The sequence below is a fragment of the Pollachius pollachius genome, assembly GCF_949987615.1.
Source record: "Pollachius pollachius genome assembly, chromosome: 1".
NCBI classification, from domain to species: domain Eukaryota; kingdom Metazoa; phylum Chordata; class Actinopteri; order Gadiformes; family Gadidae; genus Pollachius; species Pollachius pollachius.
In genome coordinates this window covers 13,879,569-13,897,230 of record NC_136934.1, presented here as the reverse complement: position 1 = coordinate 13,897,230, position 17,662 = coordinate 13,879,569, and the positions used below count along the sequence as shown (strand labels likewise).

At 42.8% G+C, this 17,662-nt stretch overlaps 1 protein-coding gene across 1 annotated transcript; it reads right to left on the bottom strand.

The window, feature by feature from the left end:
* Nucleotides 1-3,981: 3,981 nt before the first annotated feature.
* On the bottom strand, nucleotides 3,982-9,115 carry LOC307090534 (creatine kinase S-type, mitochondrial-like; the record flags this gene model as incomplete). Its single annotated transcript, XM_079757231.1, has 9 exons — nucleotides 3,982-4,098; nucleotides 4,813-4,938; nucleotides 5,094-5,228; nucleotides 5,360-5,483; nucleotides 6,216-6,301; nucleotides 7,044-7,265; nucleotides 7,786-7,881; nucleotides 8,177-8,375; nucleotides 8,973-9,115. 9 exons carry the CDS (start codon nucleotides 9,113-9,115, stop codon nucleotides 3,982-3,984), a joined length of 1,248 nt encoding a protein of 415 aa, XP_079613357.1.
* Between the last annotated feature and the right edge of the window lie 8,547 nt (nucleotides 9,116-17,662).

The window sequence follows — 17,662 nt, the reverse complement described above, 5'->3', positions numbered from 1 at the left end:
ATATATATGTACGTGTGAGTGTGTGTGTGCTTGTGTGTACGACTCTGATGTGTGTGTGTGTGTGTGTGTGTGTGTGTGTGTGTGTGTGTGTGTGTGTGTGTGTGTGTGTGTGTGTGTGTGTGACTGTGCGTTTTTTGTGGTGGTGTGACTGTGTGTGTGTGTGTGTGTGTGTGTGTGTGTGTGTGTGTATGTGTGTGTGTGTGTGTGTGTGTGTGTGTGTGTGTGTGTGTGTGTGTGTGTGTGTGTACCAATGAATTAAAAATATGTCCTTGGTGCATCAGTGCAACGCAATGACGCATGTGTTCCTGTTTTTATTTATGTATTATTTAATCCAATCAGTTCCAGTCTGAAAAAGTCCTGTGGGGTTTCATCAGTGCCTAATATTACAGCGAAAGTGGGTTCTTTTTTTCAAGGGGTTCAAACCAAGACCATTGAAAAAAAAAAAACCTACTGCCATTTTGTTCCTTTTAAACCTTGTCCAAAACTGTGACTCTCAATTGAACATACAAAGTAACGTCAAAATGAGCGTTAGCATTAGCATTAACCTTTCCGATACACTCTCCTGCTGAGCTGCCCAGCTCTGGGTTATGGGTATGAATAAATATGGTGTTCCTAATGGGATTACACCACAAGCCTCAGTGCTCTGATTCTTTTCGACATCTTCCTAACTGTATTTTGCTTCCGATCTTCACACAAGGAATTTCTCTCAAACAAGATCAGTCGTGTTAATTCAATTAAACCAACGGATGTCATATTTCATTCATTAGAGAAATAAGGATTCTCGCATGTGTCTGCTAATTCTTCCAAACAATCATCCAGCAATGTGGTATGAATGCTAATTATTGACCCGGAATAGACACCCAGAGAGGTCAATGTGGGTAAGGACCTGGAGGAGGAGACATGTTGATTAACAAGGAGCAGAAATGATGTTTGCTTAGGCTTGAACACCCTGGTGGGTAATGACCGCACAGTGTTAGCATCCTGCCACTCTCCAGCACCTCATACACTGCCTACAGCTTTAGGATCTATGGTCCTACGCGTCCTTATTCAGTTATCTTTCTGGTTCTTCTCCACTATGCTGCTTATTGTCATTTTCTGTCAAATGATGTTATTTTTTTTGTCTAACCCTTGGAAAATCATTCAAATCCAAGGCTCCTTCAAGGACATCAGAATGGTTCTGAAACAACATGGCATTAGCATATTAATTAGAAATCTATAGCAAACTGTGGATCATAGCAGTGAAGAGTCTTCTGTTCATGGAGTGCAGGCAGTGGGTGGGGAGCTTGTTAGGTTAAGTGTGGAAGTGAAGGCCAGTGGACAGCACATATGTTCATATGCTAGGTATAAAAAATACATTTGATATTCACCACAACAATTCCCTCCATGGGAGTTGAAATGTTTGATGGAAACCGACCATTTGCCTTTAAAGAATTTAAATGTATGAATCCAGCCTCCTAATCTCCCCTTTAATATCTAATGATGTGGATACACATGAGTGAACATATGACATTTGTTTTAACATGGTCCCTTCTCATCCTCTAACCTAATAGCTCACTAGGGCTGGATTACGAACAAAAGACTGTCACCATTACAAATGATTTAGAGAGTTAAACACCTTCATGTGGTCGAGCTTTGCTTTTTAATATGCCCGCTGTTTTAAATGAATGGCAAAACACAAAGCTTATGCCAGTGCAAACCTTCATTTGTAATAAAATGTGTAAGATAAAATAAGTAACATATATATAAAGCAGTAATATGTAAGCTATAGATATAATTTGTATGATCTATTATTTAGCTAGATCTAATCTAGGTGAAGACCTGATTTGAAGTGTTATGCTATTTGGTATAAACTGCTTCTATCTTTCAATTGCAAATCTAAAATAAACAAGAATGCATTGTACAGAATCAGTTTCTTCAATATTTAAGAAGTAAATAAATGGTCAGCATTGAGACTTATCTGTTTTGCTTGCTTAGACTGCCCTCCACTGCCATGACTAGTTAATGCACCACTACTATTAAGCTCAAGCCCTTTTAGACACAATCCGTGGCTGCCTTAATGTCAGTCCGTTATTCAGAAGTTAATTTGAGCTGGTGGTATTGTGTTATTAATAAGTGCTCTGTGTTAATGTCAAAGGTTTACTTTATTGATACTAACTTATTATTGTAGAGTATTTACGAATGTGGGAAAAGATTTCTCCAATAAGGGTAGGCAACTTAAACGATACAGAGAAAATGATGTAGCAGTCCGGTAAGCCTCGGAGTTTGATTGACAGGTGGCCATTATTTTTCCATTTAGATTACTCTATTATCAAAATACTTCTTGTGACAGTTATTTTCAACTAGTTTAATTCACAGTACAGGGGCATCTTTAATATTATACTAGAGGTGTAATAAATTGTAGTCTTATTTCCATTATCTCCTTCATCCGATAGCTCAAGTGAATTTGGCTGTGATCATTATGTTTAGAAATAGCATTATGTTATCTACAATGACTATATTACGATTTATTGAACCTGTTTAAATGCCATTGGCTGCTCTACATTTACGCAATGTACTGCAATGAAGCATTAATAGATGCATCTGAAGCCAGCCAAACATTTTAGCATTAATTCTTTACAATGACGTCATTACAAATACGTGGAGGCTATGGTATTTTCTCTTTCGTAAGCATGCTGCAAGCTCAAAGTACACACATCATAATGCCAGATATAAACTGCCTAAACAAATTTACAATAACTTGCTGTAACCACAGATCTGTCTAATCTTGGTGATTATGCTCTAAATAATTCTGATGCTAACCTCATTTGAATTGCTAAAATGATCACCATAATTTGTTTAATTAAGACAAATCAAGATGAACACACACACAGGCGCACACACACAGACACACACAGACACACACAGATGCGCACACACACACACAAACGCACAGTGCCTGCATTTCCTAGCGTAGTCTTCTAATAGCATTATTACATTTGCGTCGTTAATCTGTTACCGAATAAGGAAACCAGCGTAGAAAGTCAATCAGCACTGAGGCGGGCAGGATTAGAAGAGACCATCTGTTGGAATAATGAACAGAATTACTTTATTCAACAATTTCCTTCGGGATTAATCAAGTAATCTGTATCTGAATCCGAATGAATACTGAACAATATTGATCCTTTTACCCATCATACTTACCCATGGGGAATGTTTCTGGGCCAGAGAGGAAATTAGCTATTTCCACCCTGCCTAGCCCCACATCTGCTGGGCATAAGGAAAGGATTCTCCTCACTCGACTCCTGGGTTAATTTGTGTGGATGGACACAGGGCTCCAGTTCAGGGTGGACGTTAGGGCTCCTGGGGGCCAGGAGAGGGCGTGGCCTCAGCTCAGTCTCAGGTTATCCGGTGTGACTATTACCCCCGACACAGCGAATTACTGTAAGTAGCCATCATATCCTCCCAAGTGAACAAAATCTAGACTGCGTTCTCGTGTTGTCGATCTAGTTTCCACCAGGGTATACAATAAATAAATCAAGGCAATGTTAAATCGATTTTTCATCTATGTTTATGTGAGCTGTTGAAAACCTAGTTAGGTCATGACCTTGTCTAATCCCATGATATCATTTTTGGCTTCTGGCCTTGTGCTGGTTGTGACTTACTTTGGTTTAGATGGCTGTTTGACAGACTGGTGTATGTGTGCCTAAGTTACCTCTAAAAGGTAACAGAGAAAGCATTGTGTTGCTCTTGACTCTCAGCTGGTTCTATATCATGTTCTGTCGTGCCATATATCATGCCATCGATATGCCATACCCTTTCATCACCATGACAACCAAACCAAACCTACTTACCATCACCTTAAAAAAATGACCACAATATTGCCTCAAACAATGGAAGTAAAGAAATAACTTTATTAGTTAGAATTCATGTACAGGGTTAGCAGTTGATAGTTTCATGGGTTGGGGCTCCTGCGTCCGTCCCCCTAGCCTCTGGAGGGGGCCTTCACCGTCTGAACTGAGCGAGGGGGGAGGGGATCTTAATGTCCTGGCCCCTCTCCAGCCTCTTCTCACAGTCGATCAGGTAGTTCACCCCATCTACCACCAGCTGGACCAGCTCCACCTGGGGGGGGGGGGGGGGGGCACTCCACTCATTACTGCAGCCTTTCATGTTTGCTGTGTTTCAATGGTTTGTGTAGCTAATGAATGAGCAATGTGCCAGCGTTTTTTCATGTCTATTTTTATTTAATACTTTCTTGATATATGTATGCAGTGTTATTCCTCCCTGTACTTTGGGTTTCCATTTTTACTTATATTTTCTTTATACATCTCTTACATTTTATTTTCTATTGTGACAAACCATTTCCAACGGGATTAATAAAGTGAACTTGATCTGAGTCTGAAACCAACATTGAGCTGTGGACGGTGCCTGGAGATGATGTTATGTAGAACAGTTATCAAGCACAATGCCATACAATATGTTGAATGCATTAGAGCAGGGGGTTCTATCCGCTCACTCTCTTATGCCTGTCGGCTATTGTCCATCAATATCAGGCCCTGGCTTGACCCCCTATAAAGCTTCAGCGATCCATCCGGGATTTGATGAGCTGTACCATCAACATGTGTTACACTACAGCCAACACGCCTGTCTCCAACTCTTTACCATTGACACCCGCATTATAGAATTACACAGCTATTTGCTAACACGCAAAATGTATTTTCCTATTCGTCTACCTTCACCGGTCTCTCCTTGCATGCTTTCTGTTTCTATCTCTGTCTCCCTGCTACGGATGTGTGAGGGCACTGACGTCTCTGAAGCCCGCCGGTGGCTGCTCACCTCTGACTTGCCCAGACGGTCGTTGTTGGAGATGTCGAAGGTGTCTCCGGTCGCAGCTGTGTCCACTCCCCCCGTGCCTCTCTTCTGCAGCCTCAGGTTCTCCAGGATCTTAGAGAATCGAGGATCCTGGGAAGGAAAGATCAGAAGTCGATCTTTAAAAATATATATGAACCTCTTATCATCTGGTTAAAAGCTTGTTTGGTTTAAGGGTGCGTGTGTGTGTGTGTGTGTGCTCTCGTCTGTATTGATATTTATCTGGATGTGGGCTGCATCGCCCTCACCTTGCTGAGGTTGGGCAGACGGACGTGCACCCCGGCCCTGAGCCCGGTGCCCAGGTTGGAGGGGCAGGTGAGGATGTAACCCAGACGCTCATTCCACATGAACTCCCAGCCCCTCTCGTGGATCAACTGCTCCACCTGCAGAGTTGCATACCAACAGTATCAGTAACTCTGCCCGCCTCCTATATACTGACCCGGGTGTCACTTGTTTTGGGGTTGGTTTCTCGTATAAAGGGTACTTATGTTGATGTTGAGAAAGGGCCTTGTACCTGTTTAAGTCCCCTGCAGAATCTCTCAAACACCCTCTTCATGTTGCCTCCCTTTTCCATGGAGATGATCCTGGTGTGGTCCTCCTCGTTGATCCAGATCAGGAAGTTCTTCTGGTTGTTGTGCCTGAAACCGTCCAAGGAACATGCTGCCTCAAGTTCCAGTGTATTATGGTCAGGTTCACAGAAAGAACACAGAATTTAACTGAGCATTGAAATGCTTCAGATGATGCACTGGCAACCACCTATCTGACATATGAACTCAAGCTCAAAGCAGAGGTAGTAAATGTAAAGCCTATACATCTGTAAGCTCTCAGCAACATGGCATCGAAAGGATCTGAGTATGATTCTACTTGACTCTAGATTCTACTAGACATCAGCTGTAGATTCAGCAACAATTCAGTCGCAATCTGTGCATGCTTATGTACTAGAATTGTAGCACGACAGTTCAGCGTTATGACAGCAGGTTACATACATAGTTCCATAGTGTGGGTTTAAAAAGGAGTTTGTATGATTATGCACACGGCACACTGAAGGGGGTGGCCCAAGCTATTGCTCAGCTCCTACCAAATGCTTCTGACGTCGGGCCATGAAGGCACAGGTTAGGATAAGGGACGCGGGTTTATCAAATAGGAAATTATGCTGACGAATGAGAAGCCAAGGGTAACCAGGTAAGGAATGAAGGAAAGGAAGGGAAGGTAGGATGAGTTCCACAAGGAAGGGGTACACAGCTAAATACTCCACCGCTGGAGATAAAGAAACACTGAGGGTTCAGTATTATTAAACCTAAAGTCACTTTTGCTACTGTCACAGGTTCAAAAGTCTACTTCTCTTGCTGCCTCATCAGTTCCCATCTTACCAGATCCCACGAGCATCAGGCCAGTCCCTGGCCATTCCAGCGGACGTGAGCAGTGGTGACACAGGCTTATCGAACAGGAAGTGCTCCTGATTGGCCGGTGAAGGTACAACGTAACCCAGGGAGATGTTAGTCTTTAAAGGTCATTCAGGATCCTCAGGATTTATCTTACTGACTAGCTGACTGAGTTATTATTTATTTGTGTGTGTGTCTGAGTGTGTTTCTATGTGTATACTGGATATGCATGCTTGTTAGCCACAATATACACTATTAAAATATGTATAGAGTCACAGGATTGTTGCCATTATTTATTTTATCTATTGAGCTGTCATGCTATACTTATATAGTATGGATATATTGATATATTAATATCTACAATTAGCTTTGTGGATCTAGAACCTATAGGCAATTATATATATTTATATATAATTCATGTATATAAGTATTTACATATGTAATGTATGTATGTATGTATTTATGTATGTAATGTGTATTTGTCTGACTGGCAGGCACACTTCACACATTTCCTCTTATGGGCCAGAATAATAACATAATATATAACATTTATATATATATAATTCATGTATATCTGTATTTACATATGTAATGTATGTATGTATGTATGTATGTATGTATTTACATATGTAATGTATGTATGTATGTATGTATGTATGTATGTATGTATGTATGCATGTATGTATGTATGCATGTATGTATGTATGTATGTATGTATGTATGTATGTATGTATGTATGTATGTATGTATGTATGTATGTATGTATGTATGTATGTATGTATGTATGTAAATGCACATCACTGTGTGTCTACTCACGTCGATGAGCTGCTGCTGCTCCCTCTCGTTCATGTCTCCCAGGCTGTAGTAGCGCCCGGCCAGGTCTCCCTTCAGCCCGGAGAGCGCCATCACCGCCACGCGCTCCACCTCGCGGCGCTCGGCGCGCGAGCACGCGGGCGGCAGGCTCAGCCCCCGGATGCTGCGGCCGGTGCGGACGCGCGACGACAGCACGTAGCGCTCGTCAAACACGCCCGAGGTGATCTGAGGGGAAGGAGGCGCGGATGGTAACGATGATGATGGCTTTGACTTGTTTACGCCGGAGTAAACACATGATCCCCCGTGCTAAACAAGCACATGCTTGTGCGGGGATAATGAACGAGGGGTCGAGTAAGCACGGGGGGGGTCGCGTGGGAATCAAACGAGGCCTGTAAAGCATGTGGGACTGTCCATCAGCGAGATGGATGGTATGGTTAGTGAATGGATGATGAATGAGTGGATTGATGATGGATGGGTGAATGGATGGATGGATGGATGTAAGATGGATGGGTGGATGACATATGGATGATGAATGATTGATGAATGAATATTTAGATGGAGAGATCATAGATGGATGGATGGATGGATGGATGGACGGACGGATGGATGGATGGATGGATGGATGATGAATGGTGAGATGGATGGGTGGATGGATAGAGGGAGAAGGATGTTAAGATAGAATCATTCTGGGATCTGGTGCAGATAAAAATCAAACAAGTGTTAACAAACTAATGGGTAGACCAACCTTGGAGGAGTCCAGGTCTGTGGGGTGCTTCATGGTGCGGGGGTCATAGCCGTTGTGTCTGTCCTTGATGACAGGGTCGAAGATCTCTGAAAACACCTGATGAGACGAACACAGCACTGTCAGGACCTTGACCCTTGATCCCCTAGGTCCTCAGCTGACCTTTAGGTAGCATTGAGTAAGATGGCTACCGGCCCTTTAACCAAATGCACCTGAATTAACTAAAATTTGAGTTTTGAAACATGGTTGTGCAGCACTTTAGCTGTTTTTCGTAGCTTGTCTAATCTTTACGATGGACTGCTCTCAGCCTCACTCTCAGTCCCTTTGGATCGGAAACGCCTGCTAAGTGCCTGAAAATGTAAAATGAAAAGCCACTGGTCGCCGGGCTACAGACCTCATAGGTCTCCTCGTCTCCCGCCACCATGCCCACGGTCTTGATGAAGGGGTGCCCTGGGTTGTCCACCCCGGTCTGGATGGACTGGTTCAGGGTCCAGTTGTTGGGGGTGGTTTTGTCCCTCAGGTGGGCGTAGATGGCTGGGGTCAGCGATGCAGCCATGCAATTGTTATGCTTCCTCAGGTCAGGGAAGTCAGCGCTGAGGGCAGAAGAATGAGACACTTTTGCAATTACACTGATGCATGTAATTATACTGTGTAAAGCTATGTAAGTTTGCATGTAATCGTGGTTTTGCATGTAATTAAAGTGTTGCGTGTTATTTAAGTGCTGTATTTTATTGCAGTGATGCATGTTAGTATATTGTTGCATGTAAATATAGTGCTGCATGTTTTTACAGGAATTCTTGTTATTATAATGCTGTATTTTATTATTGTACTACACGCCATAGCATTGCTGCATGTTATTATAGTGCACGTTGTTATAGTATAGCAAGTTAATATAGCGCCGCATGGTAATATAGTGCATGCATACCTGCACACACATGCGCATACGCACGTACACCATACACACACATACAAACGTGACCGAACGCAAGCATGCGACATACACACATATGCACACATACAGACCAACACACAAACAAATACATACACACACACACACACACACACACACAATCCACAATAATATTACATTAAAACACAGGTAGTTACAGCAGCAATACATGGCCTCACACTTATTCACAAACACACACACACACACACACACACACACACACACACACACATGCACATACCTGGGGGGGTAGAGCATCCTCCTCTCAGCAGCGGCGGTGCTGTCCGTTAGGAGGTAACCCGTTGCCAGTGTACCGGCTCCCAGGCTGGCCAGCACCACCGCCGTGTTGCGGCCGGCCAGCATGCGGGTGAACTGGGTTGCCATGGTTACAATGCAGTAGGGTTGCACCTGATGAGAGGTTAGAGGTTATGGTTCACCGGCGGCATAGGAAGAATCTGTCGAATCCATTCGAACGTGACACTCAAAGACACTGAATCACTGGCATCTGAGCGTCGGAGGCATTCCAGGAAACAATGGGTGTAAGGGCTTTCGGCTTGTCCATAAGTCAACATACTGGCTACCATACGGGTCAAGATGGTCAGGCATGTGTTTGAGGTGTAGTTTGTTCTCTGCTAACCCCAAATTCTACTACACAGCATGTTTGCATGCTATCTGCCTAAATGCGCTGTTATGAGGGAGATGAGTGATAAAGTTACACATTTTTATGAAAACATTGAAGAGCATACAAATAATGTAGCAGCGAGAAGTGAGAGTCTATGATATCATCGGGAAATGGAAATGGGACTCAGTGTAACCTTCTGGAAGTTATTTCGACCACAGTGGGGAGATCTTTTTGCATGAGTTCTTAATACAGATTAGCACAAGGCTGTGAGAACCTCAAGGCAATTTTGAAGTCCTTTGTGACGAGATAAGACAGAGAAACGACATGAAAAGTGCTGGTATTCTAGAAACGCTATGAAGCGCTAATGGGAAGTGTGGTGGTGGCTCTTGTTGCTAGGCAACTGGTCAGTGAAGTTGAGTTTGAAGTTGATGTTGAAATAGTTGCACTTTACGATACTTGAAGGCTACAACAGCCGCACAAATTGAATATACTTTAGGTGAAAAAATTACATTACATATAGATACAGAGATATAGCAAAGAGATAGGTATAGAGATATAATCAAAAATGTCATCTATAATACAAAATTACTTTTACAAGAATAGAAAAGTAAGATTTTAGGACTTCAAGAGTCACATTAATTACGATGATAGTTGTACGTATGTTGTACATTTGTTATTCGAGATGAGGGGGATGAACCATGGATTAAGGTAAGCAAGGATGATCAGACTTATTTGTCTGCTTAGTGCTTAAAGCTAAAGTGTGAAAGTTTGTAAAGATTAGTGGACAGATGAAGTAACAGAAACTCCTGTCTCATACATGGCTTGGACCAGATTATTCTAGGAGTTGATGGAACCAGACATAAGCCTTCCTACAGGTCAGTTGTCCAGCCTACACCTCTGTTCCTCACCAAGCAGTTAAAGTGGCGTCACGTGTTATCATAGCTTTTCAAATAAAGCCTTCCTAAACGATCACATCTGGCAATAAAGTCAATGTTAATTCACAGCTAGGTCATTAAAGTGAAACATTACGGTTCACAAAAATCTACGAAATACATTCCGATAAAAGAAAGGCTTTCAAAGTGCTCCCCACGACCCGTAAAACAAAACACTCGACAACACCGATCCCCTAAAGCACACAGATGCGGCCCTCCACCAAAAAAAAGGAAATACACCAGAAGGGACCCCTTCTGATGACATCATCATCACCTTCACCACCACCCTCACTTCCGTGGTATTAATAGCAGCAAGGAAGAGCAGGAGAGGAGGCCCTGTGGGTGGGGGTGAGGAGTGGGGGACGCTGCCAGCTGAAGGCTTGGCACGGTCAATCAGACAGCAGGCATGATTTCCCCCCCCCCCCCATTGACGTTGTGGAAGCAGTCAGCTGAGCACCCAGCTGACTAACACTCTGTCGGGAGCAGAGGGGGGGGCAAGGTCATGGAGAATGGGCTAGAGAGATAGAGAGGGGGAGAGAGGGAGAGAGGGAGAGAGAGAGAGAGAGAGAGAGAGAGAGAGAGAGAGAGAGAGAGAGAGAATATAGAGAGTGAGAGGAAGAGAGAGAGATATAAAGAGAGAAAGTGATATAGCTGGAGAGAAAGAGTTATGGAGACAGGGAGAGAAAGAGAGAAGGAAGGAAGCGTGAACGTGTGTTGAGGTGTGGAGTAGAGGCAGAGATATGAGGGGTGTGACAGGGTGGTGGAGAGGGTTGGGGGCGGGGGGTTGAATCTGAGCGATCCCAGCCCATTGAGGAAACATGGAGAGACGAAGGGCCAGCTCCATGCGCAGCCACTGTGGTTTTAGTGGCAGAGTTCAGTTGTTTCGGAGGGCAGTCCGAAGGCTGTTAGAATATGCAGGTGTGTGAGCAACGAGAGGCAGAAGCTAAGGCATGAGCAGCAGATAACATTTGGCTGGTGTGTCAGCCGGATTACTGCACCTTTGACGCTATTCAGGGCACAATCCTTTTATTTCATCGAAAGACACAAAATAAAAAACACTTTCTAGTGGTCATATCGCTAAGGTACCCTTGTTAACCAACCTTACTGTAGAGGAGATATTAGTAGAAAATGTAAAAAAATATTTTTTTCTAACTTTAGGATATATTTTTCAGATGGGAGTAGATTTGAACGTGATGAAAACGGCTGGGGTCTTTATCTAAATAATGTTACATTCTGAGGCTTATCTTATCTTATCTTATACCACCTTCAATTATTTCATAAGTGATACATAGTCACTGACTGGAAACTGAGGATGATGGATCAAGGGAAACGGAGGGGAAGGGAAGGGAGGGACAGAGGGAGAAAGGGGGATAGAAGAGGGCAGCTCACCTGAGGATGCGGAGGAGAGGGTGCGCAGGTGAAGTTCTTGCAGTTATGTCCTGAGAAGCTCCGTCTGCAGAATGAGAGCTGAGCCGCAGCAATCCACAGGATCACAGGGAGTGGAGGGGAGGGTGTGTGTGTGTGTGTGTGTGTGTTTGTGTGTGTGTGCACGTGGGTGTTTTTGTGTGTGTACTTGTGTGTACACACACACACATCAATGCGCGTGCGTCGGTGTATGAGTGCGGGCCTGTGTGTGTTAAGAACAGCAAATTCTATACAGGCCTCCACATTGTTGGGTAATTCATAGTAAATTGCGTACCGTCTACATAATACAGCTTTGCAATGATAGAAATCTTCTCATAAAAAAAAAAGGATGAACTTCAATGTGTGTGCATGCGAGCGAGAGAGAGAGTGAGAGAGGGTGATAGATTGGTGAGGGGTGAGTGAGGGCAGGTTAGGAGGCTCAGGATTAGCTCCTCTAGCAGCAGACAGGAAATCCTATTTTCCCTGTCAGCCATCATGTCTGCCTGGCTCCTCAAACTAATGCAGAGCACGCTATCGCCCCAACAGTGCACTGCTGCGCTGCTAGACAGCTGGCCTGCTCGTAGACGGAGACTAAGCTGGACCGTGGCTCTTGACCATGAACCCTTGGCCACTCTTGGCCACAACGTGAACACGCATGGGTGGGTATCGGTGGGGGGGCCTGCCCCATGGTGAGATGAGGTGAACACTGCAGGTGAACACACAGTTTAACAAGAGAAGGAAGGATGGCTTTGGTTTCGACAGCGCAAAGACAGAGCATGAGTATATTACATAAACATATATCATGTAATATAAATAAAATACACATAATACATTTAACAGTTGCTGTAGCGTCTCACACAAACACACACACACACGTGCACACGCACGGCCACGCAAACACAGCGATAGATCATACGATTTCCATGACGATACAAAGACGCTCATACGTTGAGATTGGCTCGTCACCTCCCTAAGTGGAGCCGTGAGCCATGTTGTCTAATCTCAATTAATACCCCCACAGAGACACGGTATTTAGGGCACAAATCCCCGTCCGTCTTGGGCTAGGCAGGTCTAATAGCTGTGGGAGACACACACTGGACTGCTGCTAACCACTAACTGCTAGTTGCCTGCAGCTTTTCTTCTCAGCACAGGACCCAGAGGTGGCCGATCTATCAACACACTATAATGATATACACAGACTTTAGCTTAAGGGCAACAATCAGAAGTAGCCAGTGGGGAGGGCTAAAGCTTGAAGCTAGCATAGCAGGCAGACCTAACGCTGTTAGTGCCATACTGTGGAAGGATAGAGTGACCAGGTTCACACTCACTCATTTAGGATGTGCTGACAGCCACACGTACATGTGCAAGTAGGCCCATTTCTTTTAAAATATGAATGATATGAATTGTGTGTAGATATAGTTTGTTTTTTCTCCTGAGAATTTGTCATCCCTACAAGGCTGTTAACCTTGAAGGAAACTACCAGGCATCAAATAGACCTGTGAGGGCAAAGTGATGGATTGAGGCTGCCAATATAGTCTACTATAAATAGCGTTACAGCAGCCGCAATATTAACAATGGCCACTTGATGGTAGGAGCTCGCCACTCTCCCCAGACCTCAGAGAGGTCTCAACCAGAGCCGTGCAGAGACCTTTTGAGGGGCAGGGGCTCAGATTAAAAAAAAAAGGATACATGGAACTAGATTAGTTAACAATATATGTCATCTTTATCTTCAATAATGAATTAACCTTGTTCTAAAAAAAAAAAAAAGCGTAATCTTACATAGTAGTATCCATACTATATCCCTACAGACAATGTGAAATTTTACATAATACAAAATCCCAAATTTTACCTAAATATACAACTAAAAATGAAACATGGGGCCTTACCGTTATTCAATCAAAATGTAATTTTACATTCAGTATTAATATTATAGAAAGGGCTATTTCAAATGTTACGTAATACTTAATCCACAATACTGTACACCTTAGAATGAAATATACAGCCTTACATCAGACTACATTCACACAAATATTATCCATCCAAATTGCAAAAATCTGACAACATACTATTTGATTGAAATGAAAATGTATTCTAACTACCAAAGCCATCAGAATGAGAAAAGGTAATGTTTTTTGGAGAATATTTTAAATTATTAATGCGTACTGAATCGCTATAATACAAAATATCAGCAAATAATCACCTGTAGTAAGTAGCACCCAACCATTGGCAAGTGCTACAGCAATCAGAATAAATAAGATATATATATATATATATTTAAGTGATATATTGTACCTACCCCCCCAGGTTCAATATATCGATGGGGTATATCTATTTTTTTTCAAGAGATATATTGATTCTACCCCCCAGGTTCAATATATCTTTATCCCCCCCAGGTTCCATGTATCTACAGACTATGCATTTTTTGGGGGACGCTAAGGTGGTAGAAAAAGTTTAGAAAGTTGTGAAAAAGTCAGAGAAGGGAAAGAGAGGAAAGCTTTCAGCGGGAGCGGTAGAGCGTAGAGCGAATGGGGAGGGGGCCCAGCCAGGAGGTAACAAACCAGGGCAAAGCCCCCTATTTTCAGAATTAGTCAAAGAACTTAGGTTGAGAAGATCTCAAAGAGAGGGAATGGCTCCCAAGAGGTGTGAGGAGTGTACCCTATCCTGGTATAAGGACACCAAGATCAGTATGTCCCTTGGGGAGCGCAGGATTTAGGGGTATGTAGACTCCCTAACATGGACGACGGGGCATTCAAGTTTATTCGGGATATCCGTTCTTCTGTCTCCGCAAACCGGTAGGAAAAGATTGGGGCAGTTATCTCTCATACCGCCCATCCACAGAAGTCCAGGGGTCAACCAGCGCTGGGGACTCTTTTTAAGGGTTCAGCGAAATGCCCACCTCACCAAACTGAGTTTGCGTGTGTTTAAACAGATGGTGCACACACACGGGCCAAGCAACACCCGATTATATTCATTCTTTTAAACACTCACTTGCGGTAAAACAATCTTTTTTCACAATCAAATACTCATCAATCCGAAAAGTTATGGGCTTGTACAAGAAAACGGGTGTTTGAGGATGCATTGTTTAAAAGTACAACTTCTTACAGCTGTATCAGCTGTTCTTTCCCAAATAATTGAACCAACGTTATAATTTACCCTATAAACAAGATTTTGTTTTGGAAAGCTGGGATATAGCCTACTTTGCTCTAGTTTATTATTGTTATTATTATTTTAACGCATGGCATAGCCTACTACAGTGTTTATTCATGCAGCCCCTATGGAAAAAAAATGTTTCCACAATCCACATCATCATCATAATACTTAAATTAGGGTAATCGTTTGCATGTTTGTGCTGTGAATAGCCTATTGGTGTGTAAGCTTATGTTTCAGTTCCGACATGCCGTGGTATGTCAAAATAGCAGCACCAATTGCGCCATCTGCTAGTGCACCTAGACCAGGTATTTTCTGGTCAGTGGCGCAATTGCATTTTCGATCTTTATACTGGATTATACTGTTATGTACATATTTTAATGCATGATTCAGCCATTGTGGTACAATATGCCACATGTAGAATAACAGAAAACAAACCAGATTTCACTTAAGGCATGTTGAATTTTATTTCCCCTGCACCTATAAGTAAAAGCATACAAACTAATATTTCAACAAGCATACATACATACATACATACATACATACATACATACATAAATAAATACATTCTTACATACAAACAGATCAAAACACAAAACAAGAATGCAATACAAAACAAAGCATCCAGTTTTTCCCAAACTTATTTTTTCCATGTTTTTTGGTTTTTGCCCCACAGATGCACACAGACACAGGTGGTTAAGGGAATATTCCACCAAGGCGACCCCCACTACCACAACCACACCCATCCTCCAACCTCCAACCCAGACCTCCTCCACAAGCTCCACAAGCAGGGCCCTGATATGCGTTGTGTTACGACAAGAGCCTGGCATCGCACAACAATGGATTAAAAAGTGTGAACAGATTAGTCTCCATCAAATCATCAAATCAATGAATATAGGAAATGGACCATTATAGGGTGAAATATCCTGTTATATCTCAGTGATGTCGCCTGAGATGGCAGTATTGAATATATATAATCTATAAATAGAGAGAGAGAGAGAGAGAGAGAGAGAGAGAGAGAGAGAGAGAGACATACACACACACAGACAGACAGACATACAGAAGCAGCAAGGCTGGGGGCCTGGTCTGACATGCATTACATGCTGCTGTAGGGAACGTGCAGGAAAACTATGTTCATCATATCAGAGATACGTCACACAAGGAACGCTGCACGGCTAGATACCACACTGCCATTACTGAAATGCTACTTTTTTTTTTAAAAACATTAGAATACTATTTTTTTTCTTTTATATTAGATGCAACATAGGTTTCTTACTATACATAAGCTAGGGAATGCAAAATCAAGAAATGAGGAAGAAATCAAAGAAAATTGTCATGTCACAGCAAGACAATTTTCATATAAACTTTATATATTATATGCTATTTCTGTTTTTACCATGTACAAAAAACTACTAAATCTGATTAAATAAATTATAACAATGGAGACAGCTATGATCTATTCATTCAGGCAAAGCTACATCTCAGAGAGTGCAAAAACAACATTGTCTTACATCCGAAAACAACACACCGGTGTAGAGGACAGTACGTTTATATTTCAAGCCATATATCAAAATTAATGATGCTAAAGATGTGATTGGCCAGGTCTGTAGTTGCAACAATCGACCACTTGGGAGAGACATTGCTGTTGGAAATCTTTGACGTGTATCCTGTTCAAATGCTACTTAATTAGTTTAAAATTAATCCATCAATCTGCAATCTTAATTTTTACATTTCCTACTGTAAATTCAAACAATTTTATTGATTATTTTAACCTCCTGAATTTATAATAATGCTTTCTTCTGTTTTATATTTTTTGCAGCTGGGGGGAAATTTATCAACATTCTAAGAAGGCACCTTTCAGGATATAATGATCATTATCATTCATGTCGACTATAATGAAAAGGTTTTTATAAATACATTAATAATAAGAGGCACGGTCCAAATAAAAAAAATAGCATTGGGTAAGAAAAGATGGTGAAAATACATTTTCAGCTTTCTAATTATCTAAGGTTGTCTTTAGTGTGATATTTTAATTCTTGGAGACATTCTCGCCTGTTTGCGGTGCATAGTGTCAAAGAAACCTTCACCTTGTCTCAGAGGAGGCTATGATGTCGAGCCAAAGGTCAATTATGGATAATAATAATAATAACAACAACAATAATAATCAATCAACATCAACCATAACGATTGAGAGCGTGGCGGCTCTAAGCGTTTTGCGTCAACACACACTGGGCACAGAATCGCAGCGGAACGCAGACGACGGCACAAACACGTGGGAGCAGCGACGCGCTCCCCTGTACATGCTACATCTCTTTTAACATCCATGGCTCAGCGTTACTGCGGAACATGCACCCCCGACGCCATGCAAGGCCTTCCTAGCGCTCTGAGCATCCGCACGCGTTCCGGGGAACCCGCCAGAAGGAAGTGTGATGATGTCATGGGGCCACACCGGAACAGTCGGATGCAGTGCAACGTCGCGGACCCCCTCTATACATCAGTGCGCGTGCAAAGAAACACAGACACCGTGCACTCTCGCCCCTCAACAAGACCTCGGATCCAGGCGACCTCAGGCGGACAAACGCCACTGCATTCCCAAACTCTACCCATGGTGCACCTCTGGCTTCGCTTTGTCCACCTCTCTCGTTAAACATGACGAATTTGACTTTGAGAAAAGGATGAGTAAGTCAACGATGGCTTATTTTTTCGTTCATCGGCTTGTTTTTTCCCTCAAAGGACTCCCCCCCTACGTCCTCTCTGGGGGTCAGCTGTAGAGGGGTGGGGGGGGGGTCTGGAAGTCAGGCTCCTGGGCCCATGGCAGCCGGACCC